Source organism: Pogoniulus pusillus, chromosome 35 (genome assembly GCF_015220805.1).
Source record: "Pogoniulus pusillus isolate bPogPus1 chromosome 35, bPogPus1.pri, whole genome shotgun sequence".
Classification (NCBI taxonomy): Eukaryota; Metazoa; Chordata; class Aves; order Piciformes; family Lybiidae; genus Pogoniulus; species Pogoniulus pusillus.
This window is the reverse complement of record NC_087298.1, coordinates 2460539-2486264: the sequence shown is the minus strand read 5'-3', so window position 1 is coordinate 2486264 and position 25726 is coordinate 2460539. Positions and strand designations below refer to the sequence as shown.

Here is a 25726-nt window from a genome sequence, read left to right as displayed (position 1 = left end):
TCCTGCAGTCTGGACCACATCAAAGGGGTCCAGGAAACACAGACACAGCTCGTGTCAGGCTTCGGGTAGCTGCTGTGGCACTGGGGTCAGGCCTGGCTGGGCAGGACTATGGAAGCCACAGAGCCTCACTGCTTATTTCTGCCCATGGGCACAACAGGGGGGCTGCTCAGACACAGCTGAGGGTGATGCCCTGCTGCAGCCTGGCCAGAGCCACCTCGGCCATCTCAGAGGACTCTCTCTGCGGGAGCTGTGCCTGCCCAAGCCCTAGCACACAAAAGAACAAGGACCACCACGAGGTCTAGCTCCAGCTCCTTCTTGCTCCCTCCACAGCAGCCAGTGGAGATGGACACTCCTCACCAGTGAGGAGGGTGCCCACTTGCCCCTTGCTTTGCCGAGGGGACACTGTGTAGAGTAAGAGGTGCTGAAGGAGAGGTCTGTAGCAAATATGCATGCCTGTAGCCTTCAGGGTCAGGTTGGGCAGGGCTCTGTGCCACCTGATCTGTTGGAAGGATGTCTCAGCTCGCTGCAGGGGAGGTTGGATGAGGTGGCCTTGAAAGATCCCTTCCAAACCAAAGCATTCCATGATTCAGTGATAATTTGGGAGAGCAAGCTGAGGTGTAGAGGAGTGCTGCAGAGGCACGGGGGCTGTGTGAGGTACAGCTGGCTTCTCTCCACAGCCTGCACCAGGAATGGTGCACTCCCAGCTGCAAAGGTTCAACCAGGAGGACAGACACTGGCTGGGAGTCTAGAAGAGCATCCCAATAGCTCTGGCCACAGTAACCAAAGCAGCATTCCACTTTCCCAGCCAAGGAACATGGGTTGGACACATCACCAGCAGCTGAGCTTTAGGAATGGAGAACAAGGAACCAGGAACTTGGTCCTGGCCTAGGCTGTCTCTCCCACACCCTGTCTAGGTCAGGAGCCTGTAGTACAACTTGGCACAGTTGTACAATTTTTCCAGAGGTATGGAAGGGATTTGGGCTGAGGTCTGAAAGCTGTCAGCATGGAAGGCCACAGGGGCTACAGGCTGAGACAGGCAAAACCAGGTTCAGCTAACCAGGAGGAAGAGCAACAGGAAGGGACACCATGGCAGCCACATGCCTGCCTTTGACCCCTGCGTGTCAACAGAGCTTTTCACATCAGGCACAGACCACCAGGCACAGGAGAGAGCCCTAACAAAAGCTGGGCAGAAGCCAGAGTTGAGCAGAGTGAAGAAGGATCCTCATGTCCAAGACAGAGATGACACCTCGGGCTGCTTGCCAGGACAACCTTTAGGCAACACCTACATGCTTCAGCCATGGCATCACTAAGGTGTGGGCGTGGGGAGGAGCTACCTTCCATTTCAATGAGTTAATTCCAATCAGCTCTTTAGGAGAGGGCCTGGGCTGGTGGTCTTCAGCCCTTCCATCTGCATTCTACTGCAGGGAGAGTCCACTCTCCCCTTCCTCCCCACCAACCCAGCTCTCCAGACAGCACTGCCCAAGACCCATGGGGCAAACCACGGCTGCAGACACAGCTGAGGAGCAGCAGAGGGGCTGCTTTTTCCAGAGCTGAGTCCCCATGGTTCCAAACTCACTCCAACCATCTGGAAATCCTCAGGCAGAGTGGCTGGAAAGCTGCCAGGAGGAAAAGGACCTGGGGACAATGGGCAACAGCCAGCTGAGGATGAACCAGTGTGTGCTGAGGTGGCCAAGAGCATCCTGGCCTCGATCAGCAGTAGTGTGGCCAGCAGGAGTAGGGCAGTGATGGTGCCACTCTGCTCACCACTGAGGAGGCCACACCTCGAATACTGGGGTCAGGTTTGGGCCCCTCACTCCAAGAAGGACATTGAGGGGCTGCAGCAGGTCCAGAGAAGGGCAACAAAGCTGGGGAAGGGTCTGGAGAGCAGGGCTGGGGAAGAGCAGCTGAGGGAGCTGGGGATGTGTTCAGCCTGGAGAAAAGGAGGCTGAGGGCAGAGCTCAGTGCTCTGTGTAACTCCCTGAAATCAGGCTGGAGCCAGGTGGGGCTTGGTCTCTTCTCCCTATATATCAGCTGATAGAACAAGAAGAAATGGCCTCAAGCAGCAACCAGAGGAGACTTAGGTTGGACATGAGGAACAATTCTCTCCCTGAAAAGGCTGCCCAAGGCAGTGGCAGAGTCCCCATCCTTGGAGGGATTGCAAAGCCATGGAGATGTGGTGCAAGGCTTGGGCATGAACAGGCAGATGGATGAAGCATCAGCAATGGATGAAGCAAGCACAGAGTTTCTCTTAGAATAATTTATTAAATACAGCATTAAAATTTGTATTTCTGAATCCAGTCATTAAAAACAAAACCTTTCATCTCTCATATATATATATATATATATGTATGTATCTATATATTTATATAGATATATTCAGGGACAATGACAATCATTCTATCACCATTGGTGCATGTTGTGCCAGCACTGCTCAGAGCTACACCTTCTCTCCCTTACCTTTAAAGCAGTTCAACACTTCAAAAGGAAGAAATAAAACCAGATAAAAAGAGCTTGCAAAGGAAGAGTGCAAAGCAGGGCTTGGCCCCAGCTGCCTGCCAGCCAGGTGCAGAGCCTGTAGTGCTCCTAACAGCTTCCTCAGGTATTGCCCACCCAGCACGAGGCAGTGTGGAGACCAAGTCTGAAAGGTCTGCAGTCCACAGCTGGAGGCTTTGTGGCTCTGAGGTGCCTGGGTTGTGGTCTCCTCAGCTCGAAAAGCTCAGCAAGTGGAGGGTCAAAGGAACCAAAGCACAAAAGTAAAATGTTGGTTTGCATCCACCAGCTCCTTCTCCCACCCTGTCAGGTCCAGCACAGGCTGCAGCTGAGCAGTAGCATTTTGTGTCCCCTCTTGAGCATTTTCGTGGGCCCAGAGGTGGCTCAGGGGACAAGCAGTGAACCAGCACCAGCCCGCAGGGAGCACAGTCCCCAGGCCACAGGCCCACTCCTGCCAGGTGCCAGGCTGAGCCTGGAGGGAGGGACACCCCCAGGGAAGGGCTTCCACCCACAGGGTCCTTGGGCAGACTCAGAGGTAGCATTGGACAGGACTTTTGTAACTTGATTGTCGTTTAATTCTGGCCCACCAAAGAGTGCAGCAGCGGGGATGGGGAGGGCACCCTGCAGGGGTGGCAGATGGGGCACAGGGAGCTGGTGCCCTGCTTGCAGGCTCAGTGCTGCTCATCCCGGGTCTGGCAGCAAGGATGGTCTGTCCCCACAGGGCTCATGAAAAGCTGCCCTTGGTAAAAAAGGCCAGGAGCTGGCTGGTGGGCACCTCATGGTACTACTTGGCTCTCCCTCCGCAGCTCAGCAGGGTCTCTTGGGGTACGAGCAAGGCCCTGGCAAGCTCCCTGCTGCCAGAGCAGCTCTCCTCTCGCTGTCCACAGGCAGCAGTGCAGCCCGAGGAGCAAAGCCTGCTGCTGCTCACCCCCCAGCACCGCTGCAGCCAGGGCTTGTGCTTTTGGCTTGCTGCGTCCCTGACCTTCTGAACCTGCCTACTCCAAGAATCCTCCCATTTCAGCTACCCTTAGGAGCTCTGAGGACGAGAAGAAAGGCTGGCAGAACCATTCCTGGAGGGCACATGGCCCCTAAAAAGAGAAGGGAGAAAGTCCACAGAGCCCAGCCCTCACCTAGAGGGGAGGCATGCCAAGCCAGGAGCATTTCAGATAAGGCATCGCAGGTGCTTTGATAGTAAAGCAGTTAGTGTTGGCTACAGTACTTTAAACACAGGCTGCTGCAGAGGGCATCCCGGGGGCAAAACCACTTCTCCAGCACTCGGTGCAGCAGCAGGAGATGCCTCCTACATGCACACACAGGCTGCTCTGGCTGCTCTTTTGTTTGTTTGGGTTTTCTCCCCCTCCTCCCTAGAAAAAGACTTCCAAAGCCCAGCCTGGGTTGTGCCACTGACCCGACCGAGCAGCCAGCGAGATAAGAAGCCACCTTGTGCTGTACCAGCCTTTGCAGCAGGCAGATGAGCTGTGGTGCCCAGGGTGGGCAGTGCCAGTGGGGCTGGAAGCTGGGAAGGGCTAATTGCCATTGCTGATGCTGGAGTTGGCACTGCTGCAGCTCTGCTCGTAGGATGGAGGTGCCTCTGTGAGGGGAAGAAAGAGTAAGAGCAGTTACGGTGGGTGCTGGGAGGCTCCCTTCAGCCCAGCTGATGTAACTGGCTGCAGAGTAAAGCTACCATGCACATGTGTCATGCACCTAGAGAAGGTCCTCTGGGGGGGGTTGAATGGCTCCAGAGATGGAGACTCCAACACCTCTCTGGGTTCCAGGGCTCCATGACTCTTAAGTTAAAGAAGCTCCTCCTCGTGTCCGAATGGAGCTTCCTGTGTTCAAGACTGTGCCCATTACCCCCTGTCCTGTCACTGGGCACCACTGAAAAAGACTGCTCCCATCCCCCTGACACAGGTCCCTCCAACCTCTGCCCCTCTGTGATGCTGTCCTCAGGCCCTCTGCCTCTAGGGCCCTACAAAAGGCCCTGCTGAAGCACACAGGGTTGTGTGTGTGCACACAGAGTCTGAACCAGCCACCCTCGCTCCTGCCTGATGCTTCCAGGGGTTAAAATCAGCATCTCAAAGCCCTCTTTGGTTCCTCCCCTTCTTTGTCAAGCATCCTCAGGCTCTCTAACACCTCCAGACCACAAGTGTCTCCCTGAGCCCCAAGGCAGGGCTGGAGAGACCGCCAGGGTCTCCCTACCACAGTGCTAACAGACAGGGCAGGGCTGTGCTAACAGACGGTGCTGGTCCCTGCCACCCCAGATGCTGGGTGGGACAAGCACTGCTCCAGCAATCTGGCAAGCTGGGATCTCCCCAGGCTCTTCCAGCCTGCAGTCTCTCAGCTCCCGCCCCCATAGCCTGTGCCTTCAGACCAGCTGCAGGCCCACTCCAAGTCAGAAGATTTCAGTGACATCATTTTCCTGGCTCTGCTCCCATCAGCCTCACCACAAGCCAAGAAACTTTTTCTAGCAGTGGGAGGCTGAGAGCTCATTTAGGAAGAGGGAGATCCTCTCAGGACCAGCCCAGGGCAGGCGTGGCTGCAGGCAGCTGCCTCTGCCTGCTCCGAGAGAGGAGCTCTCTGGAGGCTAAAGCGGGCAGAGAGCTGTCACAGACTGACAGAATCACACTGGGCTGGAAAGGACCTTCAAGATCATCCAGTTCCAGCCCCCCTGCCATGGGCAGGGACACCTCCCACTAGCCCAGGTTGCTCAAGGCCTCACCCAACCTGGCCTTGAACACTTCCAGGGAGGGGGCATCCACAGCCTCCCTGGGCAGCCTGTGCCAGTGTCTCAACACCTTCACTGTCAAGAATTTCTTCTTAATCTCAGTCCTAATCTCCCCTCTTCCAGCACCAATCCATTCTCCTTTGTCCTATCCTTACAAGCCCTCCCCAGCTTTCTTCTGACTCCTCTGACATCAGCCCCCCACAGGCTGACATCTCTATGCCCACCCAGCTCGCAGTTAGCAGAGCCCCCGGTGGTAGGAGATGTTTCCCAGCCCAGCCCACTCGGGCCTGGCCAGGGGCTGCTCACCGTAGGGGTAGCCCCAGGTGCTGTACTCCGGAGGCAGGATGAGGGAGCTGGCCGTGGGGACAGGCACCACGTTCCCCTCGGCGTAGTAGGGGACAGTGGCTCCCGTGGACAGGCAGAGCGTGGGGTGGCTCGGGGAGCCTGTCTGCTCCGTGTCCACCCTCAGCTCCTGGAAGCTCAGTCCTGGGGCGTAGCTGAATGGCTGCTGCTGGGAATGGCTTTTGGTGGGGATGGAGACATTGTCCATGGGGTGATAGCCACTGGCAGCCTCCTCTTCCTCCGGGGGGGCGCTGGGGACCACCGCAGAGGGGATGTGCTGGATGGAGCGGGATGGGCTCAGGGGGACCCTGTTCACAGCAATGTTACCAATGTAAATGGGGAGAGTGACAGAGACCTCTGGTGACTTGAGGGAGACCTGGAAGAGAAGAAAAAACAGTGCCCAACACTGCACTGGGAAGGGCCACCTGGCACAGGGGCCACCTGCACCACACAGCTGCGGAGCTCAGCAGTTCAGCTCAGCACAGAAGCTGCAGCGTGGCCCAGTGCAGCTCCCCAGGAGCACTGAGGCACTCACTTGGATGTAGTAGTCGATATGGATGAGGCTACAGCCCTGCAGAATGGATTGGGGCAGTGCTGGAACAAGGATCTGCTCCTTCCACTCTGCATGTTTCCAGGCTTTCACTCCTGAGCCTTCCACCTCAGCGATGGTCCTCAGGTCGTAAATCCAGCGCTTGGATTTGTAAGCCACTTTCTGCAGAGACAGGAGAAGGCAACAGCTTAGCAGAACAGCAGGAAGGCTGCAGAGGGGCTTCTGTCCCCCCCAAACCTAAGCCAGGACACAAAGCCACCCAACTGCTTTGCCACACACAGAACCACAGAATGGTAGGGGTTGGAAGGGAGATCATCCAGTCCAACCCCCATGCCAAGGTAAAGTCACCTAGAGAAGGTCACACAGGAACCCGTGCAGGAGGGTTTGGAATGTCTCCAGAGATGGAGACTCCACCACCTCTCTGGGCAGCCTGTCCCAGGGCTCCTGCACCCTGGAATTAAAGAAGCTCCTCCTCATGTGTCAATGGAACTTCTTAGATTCAAGTTTGTGCCTGTGGCCTCTTGTCCTGCCACTGGGCAGGGCTGAACAAAGACTGGTCCCACCCTCCTGGCACCCAGCCTTTATAAGCACTTATCAGATCCCTTCCCTAATCTTCTCTTCTCCAAACTAAGATCCCAAACTCTCTCAGTCTTTCCTCACCAGACTGCTGCTCCAGTGCCCTATCTTCAGCCCTTTCCTGCACCACCTCCAGCAAGCCTCTGTCCTTCTTGGAGCAGGGAGCCCAGACCTGGACACTGCTCCAGATGTGGCCTCACCAGGGCATAGTACAGAGCGAAGAGAACCTCTCTGACCTGCTGGCCACAATCTTCTTCATGCACCCCAGGGTGCCCTCAGCCTTTTGGGCATAAGGGCACATTGCTGGCTCCTGGGCATCCTGCTGCCCACCAGGACTCCCGGGTCCTTTTCCCCAGAGATGCTCTCCAACAGATCAGCCCAAACCTGATGTGCAGTGAGGAGAAACCCTCACTGCTGTGGGACAGACTGAGCTGGTCCGAGCAAGACAACTTCTACCACTCCCTGCCACAGCAAGGGAGAGAGAAGCTAAGCTGGGCAGAGGCCTGGCATTCTCCATGCCACCTTCCAGCCACATGCAGCACAGATGCACAGAGGTGAGAGCTGCCCCAGTGTCACAGAGGCCTCAGCAGGTGAGGTACCAGCAGAAGCTGAAAAACAACCCTTTTGGATGCCCACCTGCAGCAGGCTGGCCACCACAGTGCCAGTGCCACCCTGGGGATGCCCACCTGCAGCAGGCTGACCACCACAGTGCCAGTGCCACCCTGGGGATGCCCACCTGCAGCAGGCTGGCCACCACAGTGCCAGTGCCACCCTGGGGATGCCCACCTGCAGCAGGCTGGCCACCACAGCCTCAGTGCCACCCTGGGGATGCCCACCTGCAGCAGGCTGACCACCACAGTGCCAATGCCACCCTGGGGATGCCCACCTGCAGCAGGCTGGCCACCACAGTGCCAATGCCACCCTGGGGATGCCCACCTGCAGCAGGCTGGCCACCACAGCCTCAGTGCCACCCTGGGGATGCCCACCTGCAGCAGGCTGGCCACCACAGTGCCAATGCCACCCTGGGGATGCCCACCTGCAGCAGGCTGGCCACCACAGTGCCAGTGCCACCCTGGGGATGCCCACCTGCAGCAGGCTGGCCACCACAGTGCCAGTGCCACCCTGGGGATGCCCACCTGCAGCAGGCTGGCCACCACAGCCTCAGTGCCACCCTGGGGATGCCCACCTGCAGCAGGCTGGCCACCACAGTGCCAGTGCCACCCTGGGGATGCCCACCTGCAGCAGGCTGGCCACCACAGTGCCAGTGCCACCCTGGGGATGCCCACCTGCAGCAGGCTGGCCACCACGGCGCCGGTGTCGCGGCCGGACTTGTTCTCGATGTCGGTGCGCAGCTGGATCGCCTGCCCCACGACGTAGCCCTTCAGGTCCGAGGTGGCTGTCAGGATGATGTTGCCACTTTTCACCAGCTTGTAGTTGAACTTCTTGGTGATGGACATGGTGTTGGGCTGCTGCAGGACAGCAGAGAGACAGAGGGCTTGGCTCAGGAGAGCCTCCAGCACAGCACTCAGACAGCCCAAACAAGCCAACTGAAGTGGCTGGACTACAGGGATGCAAAGCAGCAGCAGCAGCAGCAGCAGCGCAGCACAGCTGCAGACAGCAGGTCTCACTTCTCCACTCCCCTCTAGGTTTGTGGTCCTGTCAGTGACTCTTCCCTTCACAGCAAACTCCCCAGCCCCAGGGCTCTACATGCACCTGCTGCTTCTGGCCAACAGCTCTCTGTGTGCTGAGTCTTACAAAGCAAGGTGCAGAGAGTCAGAAATGACCTGGAGCAGGGACTGGTTGCATCTTTATCACAGAATCAGTCAGGGTTGGAAGGGACCACAAGGAGCATCCAGTTCCAACTCCCCTGCCATGCCCAGGGACACCCTACCCTAGATCAGGCTGGCCACAGCCTCAGACAGCCTGGCCTTAAGCACCTCCAGGGATGGGGCCTCAACCACTTCCCTGGGCAACCCATTCCACTCTCATGCTGAAGAACTTCCTCCTCACTGTCCTGCTCCTGCACACTCGGGGCGTGCAGCAGAGGGCTGTCCAACCACACAGGTATTCCCCAGGCAAGCAGCAGGACAAGAGCTGGAGCCTTGGCTCCTCCTTGCTCTTACCTCGATGTCAGGGATGTCATTCAGGTTGAGAGGGCAGAGAACATAGAAGATCCTGTTGCACTTGTAGTCCTTGGAGAAGCGAGGTGTGTCTATCACAGCTTTCACCTGATGGAGGACCTTGCCAAAAGGACCTTCAAACGATGTAGGAGCAGAGGCTGGAGTCAAGGAAGAAAGAGAAGGATCATAAGGCTGAGTCAGGCCAAGCATTTCTGAACAGGAAAGCTGCTTTCCTCATCACCTGAGGAGTTCTGCAAGTGTCTGAGACAGAGCACATGGAGACTCCCTCAGAAAACATCTGGGGCTGGCCATATTGGTCACTCAGAGACTTTGCTGCAACCTCCTGACCAAAGGGATCCCCCACAACCAGATGAGCAAGAGCAGAGATCCTCTCTCTGGACAGCCACAGGCCAGGACCCCTGCACAACCCGGAGAGCTTGCAGGGTCATGCTTGGAGAGGCATCACTGGCACAGGCTGCCCAGGGAGGGGGTGGTGGAAGCCTCATCCCTGCAAGTTTTTAAGGTCAGGCTGGATGGGGCTCTGAGTAACCTGATCTAGTGTGAGGTGTCCCTGCCCAAGGCAGGGGGGTTGGAACTGATGAGCTTTGAGGTCCCTTCCCACCCTGACAGTTCTGTGATGGCTCAGACCTGGCTTTGCACCAGCACTTGAAGGTACTCACTGCTTGTCTAAGCTCCTCTGCTACCTGTGTTTGACCTTATCCTCCCTCTAGCACCTTCAGCCAAGTTGCCAGCCTGCCTCTGCCACCCAGCCCAAGTCCTGTTGCAGCCCAGCTCAGAGGGCTGTAAGAGCTGAGGCTTCTATGGAAGTGCCTTCAGCCATTCATCTGCATCATACCTGGCAGCAGGAACTGGAAGGGAAAGTTGTGCTCTCCAGCTGTCAGGACCCCTGCAGGAAACAAGAGTAGAAGGTAAGTGGGAGAGGTCCCTGCCTGGGAATAATGATCTGGAGAGAACACAACTTCAGCTGCCTACACCCACTGCACAACTCCAGGTCCAGTGAGCAGTGCTTCAGTCAGCAACAGCATCTTCTGCCTCCTGATGACTGTCTCCAGTGACTGCTTCTAGCCAAGATACCCTGGAAGTAAGGGGGTCTGGGGCAGGGTTTAAGGGATCCCAGTGCTTACAGCAAGTGGTTAGCCCCAGACTAACTGACAAAGGGCATGCACAGGGGATGCTGTGTGTTTATGTCCCCTGAAGCAGGCTACAGCTAGTCAGGGGCAGGGTTAGAAAGCACAGGCACTGTCTAAGGGTGGTAAGGAGGTCTGGTGGGCATCAAGCTGCTATAGCCTTAGCCACAGGCTAAGTCCCACACAGCCTGGGGATTGCTCAGGAGCTGGAACCAGTGGCCCACCTGTCAGGCCTAAATCCCCATCCTGGTCCCAAGAAGGGACCTGCACTGCCTCAGCTCAGTTACACCTGAGAAAAAGATCTCCATAATGTCAAAGCCTCAAGCCTGGTTTCTTTAAGCACATCCCACTCTGCAGCAGTGGCTTTGAGGGCTCATCCCAGAGCCAAGCAGGGTTCTACACCTCGGCCACAACAACCCCAAGCAGCACTAAAGGCTGGGGCCAGAGTGGCTGAGAGCAGCCAGGCAGAGAGGGGCCTGGGGGTGCTGGGAGAGAGGAGCTGAAGAGGAGGCAGCAGTGCCCAGGTGGGCAGCAGAGCCAATGGCATCCTGGGCTGGCTCAGGAGCAGTGTGGGCAGCAGGACAAGGGAGGTTCTTGTGCCCCTGTGCTCAGCACTGCTCAGGACACACCTGGAGTGCTGTGTCCAGTTCTGGGCTCCTGAATTGCAGAGAGCTGTTGAGGTGCTGGAAGGTGTTTGGAGAAGGGCAGCAAGGCTGGGGAGGGGCCTGGAGCACAGCCCTGTGAGGAGAGGCTGAGGGAGCTGGGGGTGTGCAGCCTGCAGCAGAGGAGGCTCAGGGCAGAGCTCATTGCTGCCTGCAGCTGCCTGCAGGGAGGCTGTAGCCAGGTGGGGTTGGGCTCTGCTGCCAGGCACCCAGCAACAGAAGAAGGGGACACAGCCTCAAGTTGTGCCAGGGCAGGTCTAGGCTGGATGTTAGGAGGAAGTTGTTGTCAGAGAGAGTGATTGGCATTGGAATGGGCTGCCCAGGGAGGTGGAGGAGTCTCTGTGGCTGGAGGTGTTGAAGCCAAGCCTGGCTGGGGCACTTAGTGCCATGGTCTGGTTGGTCGGCCAGGGCTGGGTGCTAGGCTGGGCTGGCTGAGCTTGGAGCTCTCTTCCAACCTGGCTGATTGTATGGTTCTATGGCTAACACTGCTACAGCCTCCAACAACTCCAGCCCCATCCACCCTCCAGAACTCCCACCCAGATACCAGATCCCCTGCCAGGGCAGCATGACAGCTGAACTGGCCCCACAGTGTGATCCTAAGTTGCTTTCAGTGAGAAAGGCACTGGTGCTATCCACATCTGTGGAGGTGGAGAGGAGAGCTGCTCCAGGAGGCCTGGGCACCTCAAGGCCACGCTGTGCTTGTTCTGCAAGGCAGGATTGTTGCTGGAAGGACCCAGACTCCAGATGTGGCTCCTTGTTGATGCAAGACAGAGGAGTCAGCTTCCCCTCAGCACTGCTGGCTCTGCAGAGCTGGCAGCAACAGAGCTCGCCAGCAGGGGTCTAAGCGGATTACACAGGGGGGGTGAGGTGGGAAAAGAGAAGGGTAAATCCCCCCCACCTGACGCTGGAGTCCAGGCCAGCTGTGCTGGGCTCAGTGTTTGGAGAAGCTTGCTCAGCCAGCCCCCCGTTTGCTGCAGCCCCCAGCTGCTGTGCATCCAGAACCGAGGAGGCAGGCAGCAGCTGGCACAGGCAGGCAGGAGCAAGCCAGGAGCTGTTTGCAGCCTCCGCCGGGGTTCGGCGCTTCCCATCGCCCGCCCAGGAGGTCTCCTCGGAGATTCCCTTCCTCGGCCCCCAACCCAGCCCGGCTTGTGCAGGCTAAAATGCAACCTCTATTCCTGTCACCAGGTGTAGGCCCAAAGCCAGGCATGGCCCTGGCTGCCAGCCTGGGCAAGCGAGCAGCTGGGCTGGGCACGGAGCTGTGGGCAGCTTCTCCTACACCCTGCCCGCGGAGCCTCGCCGGGTTATAGGCAGTGCCCTGAGCCCCAGCAGTGCCTCTGCCTCTTGGTTATGGGGCAAAGCCTGCCTGAGATCCATGACCAACCCACTGCCTGTTCCTGCCTTTCACTGCACACCATCCAGTCTCCATCTGAGTCCTGTTATCCTTACCTGGGGCATGGGAATCAATCAGCTGCAGTACACCAGCTCTGCACTGCAGGAAGGGGACCTCTCCCACCCGCAGCACTGCATCCAGTCCAGGTGCCCCCAGCACAAGAAGGGCATGGAGCTGTTGGAGAGGGTCCAGAGGAGGCCACCAAGATGCTCAGAGGGCTGAAGAAGCTCCCCTGTGGGGACAGGCTGGGAGAGTTGAGGCTGTTCAGCCTGGAGCAGAGAAGGCTGCAGGGAGACCTCAGAGCAGCTTCCAGTACCTAAAGGGGCTCCAGGAGAGCTGGGGAGGGGCTTTGGAGAAGGGCTGAGAGTGGCAGGCTGAGAGACAATGGCTTTGAGCTGGGAGAGTAGAGATTGAGAGTGGAGATGAAGAAGAAATATTTTAGGGTAAGGGTGGTGAGACACTGGCACAGGCTGCCCAGGCAGGTTGTGGATGCCCCCTCCCTGGAAGTGTTCAAGGCCAGGCTGGATGAGGCCTTGAGCAGCTTGGTCTCATGGAGGATGGGGGCTGGAACTGGATGACCTTTAAGGTCCCTTCCAACCCAAGCCATTCTATGACTTGTTCTGTGTGAAAGGGAGAGGGAGCAAGTCCTGGTGCTGCACTGTGAAAGGAAGGGGGATGGGAGTCCCAGAGGGCAGTGGCCACTGAGCTTCCTCAACAGCCTGGTGACTTCCCAGCTGTCTGACCTGCAGCATCCCAAGTGATCCTGCAGAGAGTGATTTCAAGTCACCTGCCAGGAGCACGAAGCATCACAGCCTTTCAGGACCCCTAGGAAGAGCTGACAGACTCCACAAAGTGGAAGTCCCTCTTCTGCATTAGAGGCAGCACAAGCTGAGGAGGCCATCAAGCCCCTGCCCCTCTCAGGAGCCTGCAAGCACTTCACTTCCAGTTCCTAAGCCCCTGCAGAAGAGCAGAGGTGCTGAGGGCTGCTCACAGCGGCAGCCTGGAGAGGCAATGTGCTCTCCCAGCAAGGAGCACAGCCAGCACCTCTTGCAGAGAGCATGGCCTGGCTGCCAGAGCCACTGCCTGGCCTGGTGGCACAGAGGCAATTTTCACACTGGTAGCCCAGCCTCTGAGTAAATCACCAGGTGAGAACTGCCCATGGGTCAGTGTGGACCATTCTGGTAGCTCAGACACACACCCTGAGACCTCTTGGCTCACAGCATCCTCAGACTTGCTGAGGCTAGCTGCAAATCCCTTGCCTGCAACAAGCTGCACACAAAATGATGGGCAAGAAGGCCCTTTCCAGCCCAAGACCATCAACCCCAGACTGAAGTTGTGCCCTGTCACAGCTGACACAGACCAAGGGCATCACAGCACTGCTTGGCTCACAGTCATGAAAGCCTGTGCTGAGCAGTGAGCCACAGGATGCAGTGAGCTCCATTCTCCACTCCATTAAGCAGAGATGCTGCAGGCAAGCAGTAGCTCTTCTCTTCAGAGCTGCTCCTTCCAACCCACACTCTCCTTCCCCTAAAGTGAGAGAAGCATCTTTATGCCAACCCTGAGAGCCTCCACAGACAGGGACTTTGCCAGCTGGGCTGACCACGGCTGAGCCAGCAGTGTGCTCAGGTGGCCAAGAAGGCCAACAGCACCATGGCCTGCACCAGCAACTGTGTGACCAGCAGGAGCAGGGAGGTGATCGTGGCCCTGGTGAGGCCACACCTCACATACTGGGGTCAGCTGTGGGCCCCTAACTCCAAGGACAGTGAGGGGCTGGAGCCTGTCTGGTAAAGGGTCTGGAGAGCAGGGCCAGCCACAGTAGCTGAGGGCCCTGGGGGGTGTTCAGCCTGGAGAAGAGGAAGCTGTGGGGAGACCTCATTGCTCCCTGCAGCTCCCCGAAATGAGACTGGAGCCAGGTGGGGGTTGGTCTCTTCTCTCTAGTATCAGGTGACAGAAGGAGGGGAAATGGCCTGAAATTGTGCCAGGGGAGGGTTAGGTTGACATGAGGAAAAATGTCTTTGCTGCAAGAGTGGTCAGGGACTGGCACAGGCTGCCCAGGGAGGTGCTGGAGTCCCCATCCCTGGAGGTGTTCAACAAACCTGTGCCCATGGCAGCTGGGGCCATGGTTTGGTGGCCATGGTGAGGTTGGGTTGCTGGTTGGACTGGATGATCTCAGACAGCTTTTCCAGCTGAAAGAATCCTATGATGCTAAGCATTTAGGTCCTACCCAGAGGCCCTCACAGCTAACAACCAGCTCACCCAGCCTCCCTCTACAGCTGAATGCCCCTTTCTTGCCCTTGCTGACAGCACAAGAGCTATTTGGGCAGGTTGCCGGTGGCCAGATGGCAGCATGCTCAGCTCTGTGGCTGGCTGAGAACCCCCAGTCTCAGCTGTAAGCACTCTCAGCAGCTTGCAGTAGGCATTTTAAGAAGCCCACTGTTATGGAAAGCAAATGGGGCATTGGAGGGCAGTGTCAGGGCTAACTCAGAGAGAAGGGTTAACAAAATGAGGAAGAGCAGATGACCCTGACCTAGGCAGGAGGCTCCCATCAAAGTACAGGCACAATGCAGGGTGCCTGGTGGAGTGACAAGGAGCAGAGGCTGCAGGCAAGCTCAGGTCCTGCCTGCTCCATGGGAGCAGCAGCTATTTAGCTATAACTCCTCACTGAGCTGCTCCCCAAGCTCCTCCTGGCCTCTCCTGGCAGAAGCTCCTCCAGCATGGATGCAGTGGAGGCTCCATGTCCAGCTTGGCTGGGATGCCAAAGCCATTTTGGTCTTTTGCCATGTGTCAGATGCCTTTGGCAGGTGGAAAAGTTGGAGAGTCCTGAGTTGAGTCCCCCATTAGGGTGGGCAGGGAGGTGGCAACTACTTTTACACTCTCCAGCTGGCAACACTGCTCCCAGAGGTTGGGCTTCCACTGCCACACACTGACTGGTCTTGCTCCGAGGGCAGAACCCTGCAATTTCCCTTGTCCCTGCCACCCTGTGAGCATGGGCAGGGCACAGTGTGACCAGCATCCAGGTAACCTGTGCCTGGAAAACAGCAACAAAAGCCACTTCAGCTCCCTGTGAGGGGTACTTGCAGTGCTCACCCTCCCTGCACAAGGGCAGGCCATGGCAATGTGTCCCCACAAGCCACACACAAGCCTTGGACAGATCCCAGATCGCAGCAGAGGAGATGCAGCAGCGTGCACGGAATGCAGAAGCGTTCTGCCTGCCCAGCTGCAGCACAACTCCAGCATCCCCAGGCAGCAAGGGGGACACAAAGCCCACGGGAAGCCACTCTTTGCCCCTGCTCCTCCAGCCCCAAGAGCTTCAGGTGGAGACCCAGGCCATCTCATGTGCTTAATTCACCCGCAAGCAGAATTAGCCACAGGGGCTGCTGTTGGCAGCAGGCAGAGGTGGGGCAGGTCCCTCTGCAGCTGCAGCCGCCCAGGAGGAGCAGCTCTTTCTGACAGCTCCTCTCTCAGCCGCTTCTGAAGCAGAAGCTTTGCCAAAGCAAGCTGTGGACTGCACACGGGCAAGAGCAGGTCAGCAGGAGTTCAGCAGGGCTCAGGGGGTCTCTGCCAGCCCCCAGGCAGCAGGCTGCAGTGCTTCTGAGCTGCCTGGAGACAGTGCGAGGGGAAAGAGCTGTGCAAGCCCCCGCGGAGCCCTCAGCTCCCAGCAGCCCGAACAAAGGCCACAGTGTGCTCGGCTGCTGAAAAGCTTTTCCTGAAGTTTACACGCGGCTAAAAATACCCTGAGAAAGTCATTAGGCAGCAGAGGCAGCTGGATTAGCAGGGCTCTGCTGTGGGGCCATACCTGCAGCAGCCTTTCCTCCCGATAGGCACCCAGCCAGCAGGGATTGGCCACCTCCGCACCGCCCTTGGGAGCATCCTCCCTAAACATTCCCGAAGGGGAAGGAGCTGCTGCCCCAGACAGCCTGTGAGAAAGCAAACCTTGACAACAGGAGCAGCAACCACGCACTGAGGGTGGGAAAGAGTCAGCTTACAGTGCAAAGTGGAGAGTGACCGTGGAGAGTTCCCTGGATCCAGTGGAGATTTGTTTGGGAGCAAAAGGAATCTCCTGCTGACAGCTCAGCTGCTCCCCTCTGCTCCAGACTGGCACAGGGTGTTTGCTTGTGCCAGGGGATGTGAAGAAGGCCTGGGAAAGCTCATGTGCACAAAGTAAACTTGATTCAGAGGAGTGATGTGGGGTCCTCTGCCAGGTCCCCAGGGGGTCTGGAGCACCTTCCCTATGGGGACAGGTCAAAAGAGTTGGGGCTGTTCAGCCTGGAGAAGAGAAGGCTACAGGGAAGACCTTAGAGCAGCCTTCCAGTACCTGAAGTGGGCTACAAGAAAGCTGGGGACTTTAAAAGGATGAGGGGGAATGGATTTGAGTTGGAAGAGGGGAGATTGAGACTGGGCATCAGGAAGAAATTCTTGCCAGTGAGGGTGGTGAGATACTGGAACAGGTTGCCCGGGGAAGCTGTGGATGCTCCCTTCCTGGAAGTGTTCAAGGCCAGGCTGGATGAGGCCTTGAGCAGCCTGGGCTAGTGGGAGGTCTCCCTGGCAGGAGAGTTGGAACTGGAACTGGATGAGCTTTAAAGGTTGCTTCCAACTCAAGTAATTCTGTGACTGTATGTGGCCAGGGCCAGGCACAATCAGAGCCAAGTTCACTCGGCCTCAGCTCAGGTGCTGAAAGGGTTTGAACTCTTCAGAGCAGTGCAGCTTCCTTGGCTAGTGCTGCCAGGCCCTTGCCCAGGCAGTGCCAGCATCCAGAGGAAGTCACCAGCCCTTCAAACTTCAAAGCCACCATCCAAGGGCAATGGGAAGCTGCCTGCCCACACCCTGCCCTGCCAGTAACCTGCCAAGGGCTGGGAAAGGTCCTCTGGCAGCCTATACAGGACAGGGATGGAGTTCAAGAGGAACTAAATGCACACTGAGCCCTACCTGCTGCACAGGGGCCCACATGGGCTTCCCAGGGCTGTTCGGCAGCTTTCCCAGTTAGTGGCCCATGCAAACAGGTCAGATCTGCCTGGGCTGCAGGTCCAAAGCAGTGCCACCACAGGGACATCTGCCAAACATCTCCCTTCCCAGCACCTCCATCCCTGGGGAGGTGCAAGCCATGAGGCACCACAGCTGTCTCCCCATGAGCTGCCACCATCAAATCAGAACCTCCAAGTCAGTACCAAGGGAAGAGAAGCCAGGAGAGGGTTGGGAGATGCCTTGGTCACTGAGGCACAAACAGCACAGGCTGAGCCAAGCTTTAGTGCTCACCCTGTGAGATCACACTCTGGTGGGTTGGGAGAGGCAGCCCAGAGGTCCAAACACAGCTCAGAGGTTGAGCACACAGCACTCTGCCAGGCCAGGCAACACCACACCTCTCTGCCTCACCAGGCTGTGTCCACAGCTAGGCTGGGGCACACCAGATGAATACTCTGTGCATCTCTCCCTCCAGCCCTGAAGAGGAAGGTGCCTTATGCTCTGTATCCAACAAGCTGCCTGGAAGGTGTCCCTGAACCCCAAGCACAGGAGCTCTGGAGCTGTGCCAAGCTCCAGCTCTCCCAGCCTGCACCCTGCAAGCAGAGCTGTGGCTCAGGCTCTCTCCTGCTGCACACACTGGAGCAGGAGCAAGCTGCACCTTTGCAGTAGACACATTTTTTGGTTCCCCTAGTGCAGGAGCAGCAGGCAGGGCCATATGGCAGCTTCTCCCTGGCTACTTAATGAGTGATGCATGAACTGTGCCGGCCAAATCCTGTAGCACAGAGAGGTACCTGGTGCCTGCTGCTTCTTCTGCCATCACTTGGAGCAATGTAGACTTCCTGCTGCCTAAAACCAGCCCTCCTGGCTAAAGTGAGCTCCTCTGAAGCTGACAGGCTAGGCTGATACACAGCTAATAATACACAGCTCAGGTACTCTCTTGAGGCTCTCCAGACAGGATAGGAAAGCAGCAGGTTTGCATTTCCCACTTTCAAGTGGAGAAATTGGGAGCTCTGCCTCTGTACCGGGCACAAAGCAGTGCTGGGTGCTGCACTTGAGTCACCACAATGCCATGAAAGGTTCAGGCTTGGGGCAGAGTGGCTGGAAAGCTGCCCACTAGAGAAAGGCTGTTGGTCAACAGCAGCCCAAGGTGAGCCAGCAGTGTGCTCAGGTGGCCAACAGCATCCTGGCCTGGATTGGCAGCAGTGTGACCAGCAGGAGTCCTGTACTGGGCTCAAGTGTGGAGCCCTTCCCACAGGACACTGAGGGGCTGGAGCAGGTCCAGAGAAGGGCAACAAAGCTGGGGAAGGGTCTGGAGAACAGGGCTGGGGAGGAGCAGCTGAGGGAGCTGGGGGGGTTCAGCCTGGAGAAAAGGAGGCTGAGGGGAGACCTTCTGGCTCTCTCCAACTCCTTGAAAGGAGGTTGGGGGCAGGTGAGGGTTGGTCTCTTCTCCCAAGTAATAACAGGACAAGCGGAAATGGCCTCAGGTTACACCAGAGAAGGTTTAGGTTGGGCATTAGAAGAAACTTCTTCACCAAAAGAGTTGTCAAAGACTGGAACAGGCTGCCCAGGTGGATGAATCCTTGTGCCTGGAGGCGTTGAAAGGAGGCAGAGATGTGGTGCTGAGGGACATGGTTTAGCACCAGCCTCAGCAGAGTTCGAGTAGCCTCGGACTTGATTATCTTAAAGGCATTTTCCAACCCAAACCATTGGATTGCTCTGCAGGGTGCCAGCTCCCCAACTACTGAACACCTGCACCTGCTGCAGCCCCAGCCAGCACCCTGCTCACACCTGCCTTCCTTCTCCACTTTTGCAGCCCAACAAGTTGAGTATTAGACATTAAAAAAGGGCTCCTGTAGCTCCCAGGAGGCTGTGTCAGAGACATCAGCTGGGAAGCACTAACTTTGTCCGTGCCAGGGCACTTGAGGCAATGCTGGGCCCCTGCAGCTTTAGCGTCAGGACTCCGCCTCAGGCTCCGGCGGATTAAGCTAACAGAGGGGATTACAAACAGCAGCAGCCCAGGGTAAACAGGCACATGTGCTCCTGCCCCCCCTGCAGCGGGCACGGCGCCCCAGCAGGAGCAGCAGAAGGGCAGCAGAGTGCCCTGCCAGCACGCACAGCCGGGGTGCATGCCAGGGGAAGACTCCGTGCTGAGCTGGGCTCGGCTCGGCTGGGGCAGGAGCTGGGCTCGGCTCGGATGGGACAGGAGCTGGGCTCGGCTCGGATGGGACAGGAGCTGGGCTCGGCTGGGGCAGGAGGTCGGCTCGGCTGGGGCAGGAGCTGGGCTCGGCTCGGATGGGACAGGAGCTCAGCTGGGCTCGGCTCGGCTGGGGCAGGAGCTCGGCTCGGCTCTGCTGGGACAGGAGCTCAGCTGGGCTCGGCTCGGCTGGGGCGGGAGCTGGGCTCGGCTGGGACAGGAGCTCGGCTCGGCTGGGGCAGGAGCTCGGCTCGGCTCGGCTGGGGCGGGAGCTGGGCTCGGCTGGGGCGGGAGCTGGGCTCGGCTGGGGCAGGAGCTCGGCTCGGCTCGGCTGGGGCAGGAGCTGGGCTCGGCTCGGCTGGGGCGGGAGCTGGGCTCGGCTCGGCTGGGGCAGGAGCTCGGCTCGGCTCGGCTGGGGCAGGAGCTGGGCTCGGCTCGGCTGGGGCGGGAGCTGGGCTCGGCTCGGCTGGGGCAGGAGCTCGGCTCGGCTGGGGCAGGAGCTCGGCTCGGCTCTGCTCTCTCCCAGCAGCAAGCATCCCTCCGAGCGAGCGGAGCTGCAGAGGGCACCGCGGGGTCGCACGGTGCCCGGCAGGCGCCCAGGGTGCCCGGCAGGCGCCCAGCTCCCGCTCAGCCGCAGCTCGCTCGGCCTGGATTTGCCGGCACGCAAAGGCAGCAGCAGCAATCGCAGCGCTCGCAGGGGTCGGCGCTGCCTGGAGCCACCTTTCTGTAGCACAGGAGCTGCCAGCAGAGGAGGAAAACACAGCGGCAGGCCCAGCGCTGAGGCCAGGGTAAAGGCTCCACCACCCACAGAGCTGGGGCAGTGGCATGTGCGATGCCTCAGCAGCAGCTGGCAGTGTGGCAACGCTGCAGACCCCTCTGAGGATTAGCAGTGAGCTACTGAGGCAACGAACTGGGAAGAGCTGAGGAAGCTGCTGTGACCCAAGGCAAGTGTAGCTCTTTCCTGGTCTGCACCTGCAGTTACTGCCCCTGAACCTGGCAGCAAAGGAGCCTGCACCAGCACATCCTTATCAGCTCCCCACGGGCACGCTCCTGCTGTCACCTGCCCAGCAGCACCACTCACTGCTTTGCTACCTCCTACTCACAGTGGCTCCTGGGCACAGAACAAGAGACCCAGCTCTTCTGAGCAGGGCCTGTTGTGACAGGACAAGGTGGGGAGGGGTTCAACTGAAAAAGGGAGGTTGGGACCGGAGAGAAGGAAGAAATGTGTGACACTGAGGGTGGTGAGACCCTGGCCCAGGCTGCCCAGAGAGATGCACACCACCCCTGGAACCATTTCAGGTCAGGGTGGACAGGCTCTGAGCAACCTGCTCTGCCAGCAGATCTCTCTGCCGACTGCAAGAGGGGTGGACTAGATGACCTTTAAAGGTCCCTTCCAACCCAAACCATTCTATGATTTGGGTTGGAATGATTCTATGATTTAGGTGTTTAAGGCCAGGCTGGATAAGACTCTGGGCAGCCTGATCTAGGGTAGGATGTCCCTGCCTATGGCAGAGGGGTTGGAACTGGCTGATTCTTGTGGCCCCTTCCAACCCTGACTGATTCTGTGATCCTCTAAAGCCTCTCAATGCCTCCTTAGTCACGTCACCAAGCTTTTAAACTTCAGCTGGCAACAGAACAGGTGCTGGCTGTGAAGGTGTTGTGCCAGGCAGGCAGAGAAACCCCCCCCAGGGAAGAGGTATCACACAGTATCATCAGGGTTGGAAGAGACCTCACAGATCATCAAGTCCAACCCTTTACCACAGAGCTCAAGGCCAGACCATGGCACCAAGTGCTGCAGAGCTGCCCCCTTCTAGCTCTTGTGCACAGAGAAGCGTGGGGGAGCAGGCAGCAACCCCCCGCAGTGCTTCCAAGCTCACTAACGAGCTGCCAGAAGTAGTCAGCTGGAAATCACAGCCAGCTCCCTGCAGGGCTTCAGCTCAGGTATGGTTTAAAGAGAAGAAGTCCACCTGTGCCAGCAGCAGCCAGCCCCGGGGCTGTGTGTGCAGCCAGAGATACAGGTGCCCAAAGAAAGCAGCCTCCTGTGGCTATGGCCACACCATGGACCTGGGGCTACGTAGCTTGAAGAAGAGGAGGCTGAGAAGGGATCTTAGCAATGCTCACCAAGGTCTGAAGGGGTGGGTGGCAGAAAGATGGGGCCAGACTCTTCTCTGGTATCCCCAGTGACAGGACAAGAGGTAATTGGCACAAAGCAAACTTATTTTAGAGCCACTTGTTATTAGTATCAGGTCACCACCTCTGGAAGTGTTCAAGCCTGGCTGGGGCACTTAGTGCCATGGTCTGGTTGATTGGCCAGGGCTGGGTGCTAGGTTGGACTGGCTGAGCTTGGAGGTCTCTTCCAACCTGCTTGATCCTGTGAAACTTGAACATAGAAGTTCCATCTAAACATGAGAAGAACTTCCTGTCTGGCTGTGTTCCTGTGTGACCTGCCCTAGGTGACCCTGCTCTGGCTCTGGCAGGGGGGGTTGGACTGGATGATCTCCATGGGTCCCTTCCAGCCCCTACCATTCTGTGACCTGCTCCTTTCCTGCTGAACAAGGGTAGAGCTGCAGCAGGGAGGGGAGGAAGAGGCCTCAGCTGGGCTGAATGACTCCATTATATTGGATCAAGAGAAGCATCTCTGTCTGAGAGCAGAGGGTACAGGCAGTGCTGTTCTGTGCTGGCTCTAACTGCTGGACTTGATCTCCTGCACCGCTGCCACCTGGAGAAACCAAACTCTCCCCCTCAGCTGCAAGGTTCCTCCCATCCCTACTGCCCTTCTTTGCAAAAAGAGGATCTAAGAGCATAAGCAGCAAGGAAGTGTCCAAGTCACACCCAGGCCAAGTGGGAAAAGCAAATCTTGCCTTGGCCTCCTTTCTGGGAAGCAAATAAAGAGCCTCCCCCTGAGAGCCACAACAGCTCAGTGACCTCCCTGCTGCTGCCCCCTGTCCTCCAGCCAAGAAGGGAGGTGAGGGCCTCCAGAGCAGCTTTTCTATAAAGACCCCAAGTTCCTTAAACCTCTGCTGTGAGTGTTGCTGCCAAGGCTACAGCACAGACCCTGCACAACCCCCACAGCAGCTCCCGGAGCCCTGCTGTCTTCCAGTGCTTGCTCAGCCCCAGCAAGAGGCCTTCCCAAAGCATGGGCATGGCACTGCTCAGGGGTGAGCACCACAGCAGCATAGACACAGCCAGGGTGCTCTGAGGCAAAGCCACCAACCTGAGCTGCTCCAGCAGCCAGACTGAGGCCTCTGCACCACAGATGTGCTCAGAGGTGGGGCAAGAAGGGAAAGGAAGGATGAGGCCAGTGCTTTAAATAAGAGCCTCAGAGAGCAAAGCAGGCAGCTGGGTTATTTCAGGGCCTGTCCCCTTTCTCATGCAATGTACAGCCTTAAAACAAGCCACACCAGTGTCTAATAGAAGCAACAGCTGATGCTCCAAAGCTGCCCCCTCACTTGTCTCCATGCAAAGGTGTGTGGGTGCAGGAGCTTGGCATGGCTCCCCAGTGCTTAGAGAGCAACCCAAGCCTCCGTGGCTCTGCAAAGCTCCTCTCTCCCCTGCCCCCACGCCTCCCCAAAGAGCACTGCTGGCTGCTTTCTAAAGCTACTGCTCAGGATGTGGGAAGGCAGAGAGGTGGTTTCAGGCAGAGAGGTGGTTTCAGGCAGAGAGGTGGTTTCAGGCAGAGAGGTGGTTTCAGGCAGAGAGGTGGTTTCAGGCCAAGCTTGCCTCCCTGCAGATCCCCACAGGTGCCAGCAGTTGCTGCTGCTGGAGCTGCTCACCAGGGGTGGGCAATATGGAGGTAGCCTTGGGGGCAACTTGGGTTTCCCCTTCAACCCAAGGTGATGCTACCAGTCTGGATGAGTCCTCTCTAAGAGCGCTGGGAATGGTGCCAGTGGCGAGCCTGGCACCACCCTGTCCCCTAGCCCTGCCCCAGGGCACAGCCTGGCTGCTGCCCACCCCCAGGGACATGCTGCTCCCCCTTGACACGGGGCTTGTTTAAATGTGCAAGTTCAAAGAGAGGGAAGAGCATTGCTCGGAGAGTCAAGGGAGGCAGAGCAATTCCTCCCCTCCCTCCACCCATCTGCCATGAGTGCTGCTGCTAAGATGCTCCTGCAGAAGTACAAAGGCAGCTGCAGCCACCCGGACCACAGCCTCCCACGCTCCCTGCCCTCCCCCCTGCTGTTTGCTTTGCAGGACGTGAGGAGGAAGGGGGGACACAGCCAACCCTCAGCTGAAGCCATCAGCACATGTGCACACACAGCAGGACTGCCCCTTGTGCCACCACAGCATCTGTCTGCAGCCACAGCAACTCTGGATCCCAGCACGATGAGGGTTGGAAGAGACCTCTGGAGATCATCCAGTCCACCCCCCTGCTAAAGCAGGGCACCCACAGAGCTTGCCCAGGATCACAATGGCCATGCAGGTTTGGAATCCCTCCGGGGAGGAAGACTCCACAACCACCACTCTGGGCAGCCTGCTCCATGCCTCCAGCACCTTCACACCAAAGAAGTTTCCCCAGCTCCTCAGATGGAACCTTCTGGGTTCCAGTTTGTGCCCACTGCCCTGTCACTGGGCACCACTGAAGAGACTCTGGCCCTATTCTCTTGCCCCCCTGTCCTTTAGCTCTTGCTGAGCATTGCTCAGATCCCCTCTGGGGCTGCTCTTCTGCAGGCTCTCAGCCCCAGGGCTCTCAGCCTTTGCTCCTCACAGAGCTGCTCCAGGCCCCTCAGCAGCTCTGCAGCCTCTGCTGGGCTCCCTCCAGCAGTTTCCTGTCTCTCTTGGACTGGGCAGCCCACAACTGCACACAATACCCTACCACTGGCAGAGTAGAGTAGGAGAGGAACCTTCCTCAACACCCACTCTTCTTACTGCACCCCAGGACCCCACTGGCCTTCTTGCCCACCAAGGCACAATGCTGGCTCATGGGCAACTTGTTGCCCACCAGTGCACCCAGGTCCTTCTCCACAGAGCTGCTTTCCAGGTCAGTCCCTCACCTGTACTGGTGTAACCTCTAACCCTTGCCCGTGGTGCCTGTGGCACTTGCTGCTTTTCACCAGTGGCTGGCCAGTGCTGGCCAGCAAAGGAGTCATGGGCTGGCCCTGGGCTCCTCTGGGGGCTTTGCCTGGGAAAGCTTCCACCTCCATCAACTCACCCCCTGGGCTCCTGCCATCACCCAGCCCAATGCCCCAAAAGCACAAGACTGCTTCAGGCTCTCGTGGCACCCAGTATCAGATCTGCATGGAGGCACCCCAGGGAGCACTGGGGCTGCCTGCCCAGAGGCAGCTACACCCCACACTGCCTTGCTGCCAGATGCCAGAGCAGCCCATTCCTGCCAAACATTCCTGGCCAGAGCCACGGGGAGAGGGACAGCTCTGCTCTGAGCAGCCTGTCTGGCTGGAGCTTCTCCATGCTCTGTTCAGGAAAAGCCAGGGCAGCTGACAGCTATTCCTGGGGAGCCTAAAACCCTGTGGCTGGGTCAGTGCCAAGGCTCTGCCCTGCTGCTTGTGTCCATGAGGCTGTCACACAACTCCCTGTGCAAGCCCCAGCCATGCCGTGCCAGGATGGCAGCAGCCCCATCGCAGGAGACAGACAGGCATGTGCAGAGGAGGCTGGGCTGCTCCTGCTCCATGTGCCCAGACACGGATCAGTGTCACAGTGAGGGCTGTGACAGCAGTTATCTCACTTCCCTAGCTGCAGGCTGGAGCCCTGCCAGCCCCAGGGCTTTTGTTCCCATATCCGTGGGCCAGGGCAGCAGCGGCGAGGGATGGGTTCAGAGCTGGCTCTGGGGGAGGACTCAGGTCCGAAGGCAGCACTGACACTGCCCTTGGCCACCCACGTCCCAGCACCCTGTGTCCTCAGAGCACGGGGAGAGGGGCATGGGATAAACACAAGTCAGTCACACAAAGAGCAAATGCCCCACAGACACTGCCCTTGGCTGGGATGCCACCCACGAGGACCATCCTCCCTCTCCCTGCAGCTGAGAGCTCCCCGTGGCTGTGTCCACTCTGACATGACAGCAGAGAAGCAGAGGTCATGGACTGTAAGTACCTGGCACACTGCCTCGGGCTGATTGCTGGTAGCTGGCACCAGGCTCTTCCCAGACACTGCAGCCAGGCTTTGCTAACAGGACAGCAATGAGATGGCATCACCTGGGCTTTGGAGCACAGGATCCTCCAGGACAGACCTTCCCTTCATTACATCTCTGATACATCAGGAGCTGCCATTTAGTAACTCGAAATCATAGAATCACAGAATCAAGCAGGTTGGAAGAGACCTCCAAAATCATCCAGCTCAACCTAGCACCCAGCCCTGCCCAAGCAACCAGACCATGGCACGCAGTGCCCCAGCCAGGCTTGGCTGCAACACCTCCAGCCACAGCAACTCCATCACCTCCCTGGGCAGCCCATTCCAATGCCAATCACTCTCTCTGACAACAACTTCCTCCTCACAGCCAGCCTATACACAACTTGAGACTGTGCCCCCTTGTTCTATTGCTGGCTGTCTGGGAGAAGAGACCAACCCCACCTGGCTACAATGTCCCTTCAGGTAGTTGTAGACAGCAATGAGCTCTGCCCT

General features: G+C 58.0%; 1 protein-coding gene across 1 annotated transcript in view; it reads right to left on the bottom strand.

Annotated features, from left to right (window-relative positions):
- Positions 1-2242: 2242 nt before the first annotated feature.
- ARRDC1 (arrestin domain containing 1) overlaps positions 2243-25726 on the bottom strand; it is a 49978-nt gene continuing 26494 nt past the window's right edge. Inside the window, exons 3-8 of the mRNA XM_064171142.1 lie at positions 9660-9710; positions 8807-8961; positions 7970-8152; positions 6093-6269; positions 5522-5933; positions 2243-4081 (exon numbers count right to left, since the gene is read on the bottom strand). Coding sequence (XP_064027212.1) covers positions 4017-4081; positions 5522-5933; positions 6093-6269; positions 7970-8152; positions 8807-8961; positions 9660-9710 — 1043 coding nt within the window. The 3' untranslated portion in view covers positions 2243-4016. The remainder of the gene's footprint in view (positions 4082-5521; positions 5934-6092; positions 6270-7969; positions 8153-8806; positions 8962-9659; positions 9711-25726) is intronic.